Source organism: Paramormyrops kingsleyae, chromosome 6, assembly GCF_048594095.1.
Source record: "Paramormyrops kingsleyae isolate MSU_618 chromosome 6, PKINGS_0.4, whole genome shotgun sequence".
Classification (NCBI taxonomy): domain Eukaryota; kingdom Metazoa; phylum Chordata; class Actinopteri; order Osteoglossiformes; family Mormyridae; genus Paramormyrops; species Paramormyrops kingsleyae.
Genome location: NC_132802.1, coordinates 12,350,370 through 12,357,700, shown reverse-complemented (window position 1 = coordinate 12,357,700; position 7,331 = coordinate 12,350,370). Strand labels below are relative to the sequence as shown.

The window sequence follows — 7,331 nt, the reverse complement described above, 5'->3', positions numbered from 1 at the left end:
CAGCGCTACAGGGCAGTGCGAAGTATTGCGCTCATGTTACGTAGCCTTACTAAGCAATTCTCTTGTCTCGTGTCTACCCGTTCTCCCGTACCTGATCTGTTTGCCTCCTGTCGATTCCTTACCTCTTCTCCTTCCTCCCACAGCCCAGATCCCGAACCTGACCCGCTTATCCCGCCGAGCCCGGCTCCTCGTGTCTCCCCTCACCTTTGTGGTCTTGTCTTGTCTTTCTTCGTCGGACGGATTTCCCCGGCAACGACCTCCTCTTCTGACCCACGACTACGAGTACTTCTAGCCTCCCACCGGACATCCCAGCACCCTTGCCTGTCCAGGGGCTCGGTCCCTAGCCTCGCTCCCTGCCCAGGTCCACCTGGGGAAGAGTCAGTGGACTTCCCCTCCTGCTCTGTCCGCGGGTGTGGCTCTCTATCTTGGAACCTCCCATTAAACCTTGGTTCTCCCTGCATTCCTGGATCCTGGTCTCTGTTCCCTGGGCTACGTGACACCATGTACAAGTGAGTAACTATGCAGTTTATTGAAGCATACGAGCATGCTGCGATTACTAATGATCAACAGTTTTTATTTAAGTGCAGTTCCTGTCTACACCTCCACAACGCCGTCTGAGGGCGGAGCAGACGGAACGGCTTGTCAGACGTGCGCTGTGAATAACGGGCGTGGAGCGGAGGGATGGCGCTGCTGAACGGGGGACAAGCGCTGCTTATTTGTGAAGGTGTGGGAGTGACTTCCGTTACCTCCGCGGCTGCCTGCGCCCTCGCTATCAGTTTGTGCCAGTGCCATTATTGACAAAATCCTTGAAGATTCAGTTAATTTACAGAGGTTCGGAAAGATAAAAAGAAATCTGTCGCCTGCATTACATAATTGTATTTGTTTTGAGAAAATGAGCAGTACTGAACATGGCTTTGCAGAGACATTTCGAAGGGCAGGCGCTCGACCGACGGTAGGGTTCCCTCGGTAAAAATTTATGTCAAAAAAGGTAACTTAGAACCTTAAAGGGGGGGCATTTCAATTTTCGAGCGAAATAGGCTGCTTAGACACCCCCCCCCCCCCCCCCGTACGTCCCTGTTAGTATTAAAATGGACGTATGTATGTGGAAGTAGACGAAGCGTAAATAAAACAAACCACGATTTCTAACAATTTTACGTTCTCTGACAAAGCGTGCTTAGCGGATGTTAAGGGTAAATTCTTTAAAAAAAAATGTACTCACGTTAAAGACTCGCGGAATAAATAAATGAATGAATGAATAAATAAATGCCCATATGAGCTTGTGTATTATATTCGCAGCCTTGCTTATCCTTGTTCTATTCATCTTTTTGTGTCTGATTTTGCTTTATTTCGGCTCTTAACCTTGCGGAGTCCATCTGCTGACAGGCGCGTCCTTCATCCAAACACCCCAGTTATCGCCAAGGCAAAACTTGAAAAGCTTTTTTTGTTCCGGAGATAGTGTTCCCACTTTGAAGATTATTAAACAATTCACCTTGTGTCATATTTCTCATGAGGCTTCTACTTTATATGTGCAAAGAAGGCCAGTTCCCCAGGACTTTTAAATACCTGACTGGCGCCATATAGGCAGTGATGTGATTGAAAGAGGCCGACCAACTTTAATTCAGTAACGCAAATTCTTTAACGTTACTGTACCATAGCCTATAGTACTAATTTTATTACCGGTACAGGGCAAGGCTTTGTAAGAATAAAATTCTTTCTATCATCTATCTATCTATCATCTATGCTTTGGCCAAGAAAGAATAGCGGTGTCCCTGTCCTCGGTGGCAGTGGCAGGTGTGTGCACCACCCGTTAATCTGAGCATCTGTCTTCATTTACCGCACCCCAAAAACAAAGTGAGGCATATTGATTTGCCGGGAGCTGCGATCCTCCACGTTTCGGGCCATTGAGCAATACTTTCTTCCCATTTTTACCCTTAACAACATTTAGCCGCAGTAATCAGGACTTCAGAAGACGTGCCGGAGCCCGACTGAGGTCTCCCTTCCCAGTGTGCTGGCTGCACCTTCCACACATTGAAGAATCATTACAGCCACCGCCCGAGAGCAGCCTAAACAAGGAGAGAGCTATTTAATTGTTACTGAAAGTGAAAGCTGCATCCATCATGAGAAATCTTATTATGGCGGTTTCTCTACCCCTAAACAAACATTCATCTTAATTGGGTAGTAGTTATACCCCTCGCAGTGCTCGATCAGCAGGACATCCTATTATAAGAAAGCTAACTGAAAAACAAAAGAGCAATTTTTAACACAACAAAAAATGTCTGGAATGTTTCCCCTTTCTGTTGGGTTTGTTGTTTTCATTGCGTCCGGCGGAAAGTGATGAACCAGGCCAGATCGTGGAGTTCCTAACTCTTCTTTGAGTTAGCTCCATGTAGCTATTGTTACAGGAATGGATAATTGCCTGACTGATGGTGTGATTATCAGAGCCAGTACTAGCGTAGTCTCCAGAAAGCGGAGCCTCCAGCCGTCCACAATCAAGTCTCGTTAAAAAAGCTTTCCTTTACCGTTAGTGATCTCTTTTTTTGGAAGAAAAAAAAATAATAAATAAGTAGGCTGCGAGGAAGTAATGATGGGAATAGGGTTTTTTTACGGTAAATATGCCTTTTCCTATGGTATCCCTAAACGCATACGATGCTCTTTCAGTGCGCGTCTCACCACTTTTTGATGACCACAAAAAAGTAGTAAACGCAATTCGTGCAGGTGCTGGGTGCAGCTTTGCGCATGCGAAATTGTGCGTAATTACGCCGATCTGGGCACGGTTATATTTTAGGGCAGAACATGCCTTAGCCAATGTAATAAGTATACGACGATTAGCCTAACTGGATAAGTGGGTATTAAAGATGAACGGATGGAGAAAGGTCTTATGTAATGGACGAAGAAGTGCTCTATTAGGAGCGAGCCAAATTGTTTTAATAATCTAACAATCTATATTACAGTTTTTTTCAATCGCTAACAAGCGCTTACCCATACTTCAGATACTTTTTCTAAACTCTTAATACAGACTCACACCTACAAAACACAATTGGCCAAATGGATAATTTTCTTCTCAAAAATACATTTTGTTAAATATATACTAACTCTTCATTTCAAAATAGAACACATCTTTCTCTGCACACACTAACTTTACAAAAACACTATAAATCTGACTCAAAATGAAATTATTCTGTCAAAGAATAACACTTGTTTTCACTTCACAAGGTACATGCAGTCAATCAAAGTACACCAGGTTTCAAAATACTGGCTATTATTGACATTACAAAAACTGCATAGACTTTTATGTTTCAGTTTTACAGGTATTTGCATGCAAAACATGCAATCCACCATTTTGACACCAGAAATGTCTTGGTTGGTAACTGTACAGTCCACATGTACAGTAATGTTCACATTCAAAAGCATTCCAGTAAAAAGCAAACAAGTTTTTTTTTCTTTACTGTTTACTACAGGAGGTACAGTAGAAACACGGTATGATAGAACAGAAAAAGTTTTACAGTATTGCTTACAGTGAACAAAATATCCATGAAACACACAAGAGCATTCTGAACAAAACAACAACAGCAAAAAGCCAAGATAAAAAGGGGGGGAGGGGGAGGGGGGCAAAAAAAAGGCAAAAAATTTGCATCTAATCTCTGCGATCTTCAGGGTTAGGCCACATGTTTCCAAAAACATCACTCCTCAAAGTCTTGCCTTATAAACCCCACTGAGTCTAAGCCAGAATGGAATAAGCTGTGGTTGGCCCAATTTACCCAACATAAATCAGCTGTGTGTCAATGATTCAATTGTTTGTTTATTATCAGCTGAGATATACTGTATTTTTGATATTGATATTGTTTTTGAACTGATATCATTGCAGAAGCAGAGGTTTTTATACTGTATCTAAGGTTTGGAATATTGTTTTTGCTATTGTGGGATGTTGTGTGTTAACATTCGTAAATACTACAAAAACAGTCCATAATTTTGTTGGGAGGTATAGCTTGTCTGTTAAGAAAATGTAAGCATTGTGGAAATGTGTTCACTGACTGCATATTGGGTGAAAACGACATGAAATGTGTGAATGGTATGGCCACAAAAGACCGATGCTGTGCTAATTGTGTTTAGAGTTTTGAAAATGTGACAAGTGTTTGGACAAACGCTTGTTAGCGACTGAAAAAAACTGTAACTATATAAGCCTACTAAAAAGTCTAATTTATGCTCCCTTTAGGTTAATTTTAACAGATGAAATGTTTCAGAATGTAGACTCAAGCGGAAAATCCTGACAAACTACGTTAAGGCTTTTAAAACAGATTTCTGTACGCAGCCTTCCCTTAAATAGTTAATGACGCAGCTGTTTCTCACAGTTATGGACACAGTACGGAGAATAGAATTAACTTTTGGTTCCGTTGCTGCCACAAGAGGGAGTGTTTTAGCGGAGTGATATTTTAGTTTTGATTTTAGGACGAGGAACTGTACAAAAATGGGAAGATGGGTGGATTTTCTAGGCATGTACCCTTAAGTTTTATTTACACTGGCTTGCAATTCAGCTTAAAAGTCTGTTATGAATGCACCAGGTAAAGTCAATGGTTAAAATTAGCATTATTTTAAAAGTCCTGCTTAAATGTTTTTTTCCAAGCAATGCTGTGTGTGGTATTGTATTTCAAGAAAGTTTCCATTTTCCGTTCAGAGAAATATTTTTATTGCCATTTTTGGATTTTTAAATCTGGTTTCCTGTTGAACAAATCACAAAGCATATCCATCACCGAACAGCACGGCCATATTTTTTTCTCCTTCCTTTTAAAATATAAATCACCTCTGAAAGCCATTTTAAATTATTTACTGAACTGCTGTTTGTTTGGTATCTCCGACCTCAGCCTATTAGTGGGTGGCCACTGACTCCCTGGGTGGATGCAGACAAAAAGGAGCAAATGTCAGCTGTAAATGAGAGGGCGCCAGCCTATGCTGGCCATGTGTGTGCGTGCGTGCGTGTGTGTGTGCGCGTGCGTGTGTGTGTGTGCGTGCGCGTGCGTGCGTGCGTGTGTAAACTGGGATGTGGCAGCAGTAAAGCAAAATGACTCTTTATACCACGTTACTGATTGTGCTGGGAGAGAGAACATGACGGCAGCTAGTGTTACGGTGCAGCATGGCGGGGAAAAAAGGCGACAATCCACTTGCTGTTCCGAAACAGAGGGGTTTATTAACAAAAGGGATGAGACTAAGGAACAGGACTTCCAACACACAGTAACATAACTCAAGGACTGACCGAAGCAAATTGCAAAGTCAGGCACTTAAATACACCGAACACAATGACTAACAAGGGGCAGGTGTAACACAAGCAAAACAGAATTAAACCAGACACAAGTAAGTAGGATAAACCAAAACAGGGAAGCAAAGGACTAATAAACACTAGGAAAAACAGACAAGTATGTATCACTGCAGCTGTGAGCCGAGTGTTGAGTGGGGGGGCCAATGTCAAGTAGGAGGGGTTTATGTTAGGGTTGGGGTATCAGGTGATAAGTTATAAACCCCTCACACATTGCACCTCCTACTTGACATTGCCACACACTGGGGCTGAAAGGCAAGAGACAGGGAGGAGGACAGGATAGCCAGCGACACCTGCTGGCCAAACTCGGAGGAGCAGGGCAGAGTCAGATGGGCGCCGACCCAGACAGCTAGTCAATGGCGGACAAAACTGAAAGACACATTTTCCTTCTAAAGGAGTAGAAGGTTGACATGTAAACACGTTTTCACGAAGGCACCATTAACTGTCCGCATTAAGCATTTTAAATATTTAAGCCTCAGCATTTCTGTTATATATATATGAGTGGCTCATAACTCTTGGTTCACCATGGCACTCCACTAAGTCTCTTGAAAGCTCTCAGTGATTTTATATACAGTGTTGCCTTACTAGCAGAAATATTGCCCACTGTCGATCACCTTCAAGAACTAAGTGCAGTCAGGATATTACAGATTAGATCTGAGTTCTTGCTGCCCATTTATTGCTGATATATTTTTAAGTGTTTTTAACAGCCCCGGATGTCAGATACATTGCATGCTAAAATTAACCAGGGACATTCGCAAATGGAAAATCAGCTTTAATTGAAGATTGTCATCCTTTATACATTCTTCTCACCTTGATTACAAGAGTGTAGAGGTTCAAATCTGTAATGTACATTGGGGGAAAAAGTGTGGAAGAAAATGTGACGGATCAAATTTACCCATTTTGCTGTTGAAAACACATTTACAACTGAGTACATCACAAATCAGGCAGGTTTTGTATTAGAGGTTGAGAGTCATGAGTACCATGAATCCTTCTTGTTCCCTTGGTAGCTACCGTAACTTCGTTGATTGGAGACTCAAATCGTTTCCATTTGCATGTGTGAGGTGCACGTCACCTGTACTGAAATGAGGTAACATATTGTCCATATAACATTGTCTGTAATGTTCCAGTCACTTATCATAAGCATGGTAACAGGGGTATTGACCTGTGACATGTAAATAAATTATTCGACTAAGCTCAAACCATCACCTCTTGAGAGATGGAATGTGAATCATGCCAGGACCACCACACCAGTGCAAAGAGAGGTGACCTAAATCACATGAGTTAATCTTCTCCAACTGTGCCCTTTGTATATTTTTGCAAAAGTCCGCTGGCTCTGTATCATAACGCGGTGTGAGATGGGAACCGAATCGAAGACAGACGTATCCGAAAGCAGCAGTCATGGATTTGCACTCTGGTCTCTATGTTTCAAGGAGTCGTAAAGTAATCGCAGAAAAGGAAGATATTTAAATTACAGGGATTTCTCTACTGTGTGTTTTGTCTGCTCAGCTGTTAATCCCGTCCAGTCTTTGACTATGAAATGACGAAGGCGATGGCCTCCAGACTGGAAGATTCCCTCCTATAGTTTAAACACTGTGAGTGGAAGAGGTTTACATATCTTTATTTAGCATAATTACACAGGCAAACAAAACGAGTCAGTCTTTCAAAGGGAGGGAGAGGGGATCGAGCAGGAATGGGGTGCCCACACAGGCTTAAAATCAAACGGCGAGAACTCTCATAAGGCTTTAATTGGGGGGTGGGGATGCTATTCATACCCTGTAATATACCCCACCTCTATAGCCATGACCCCTGTGAAGCATTTCTACCTTATAAGTGTGAGCCCCCCCTCCTGCCTCCCAACTGATGGTTCAGTCCGCTGGTGGAAGGTTTAGGTATAACTATGTGACGGAGTCTCCTTCAATTCATGGTACCCCTGGTGGTTAGAGGGCTCTGTGAAGAGACAGAGAGGGCAGTTAGGGGTGTGAGGGGTCAGTTTTACAGTGCAGGACAGTTGACTACATCTATA

The 7,331-nt window shown here is 42.5% G+C and overlaps 1 protein-coding gene across 1 annotated transcript in view; it reads right to left on the bottom strand.

Moving 5' to 3' along the window:
- Positions 1–6,063: 6,063 nt before the first annotated feature.
- The window catches only part of pknox2 (pbx/knotted 1 homeobox 2), a 40,864-nt gene continuing 39,596 nt past the window's right edge, over positions 6,064–7,331 (bottom strand). The window contains exon 17 of the mRNA XM_023835161.2: positions 6,064–7,255. Within this exon, the coding sequence (XP_023690929.2) occupies positions 7,194–7,255 (62 nt within the window). The 3' untranslated portion in view covers positions 6,064–7,193. The remainder of the gene's footprint in view (positions 7,256–7,331) is intronic.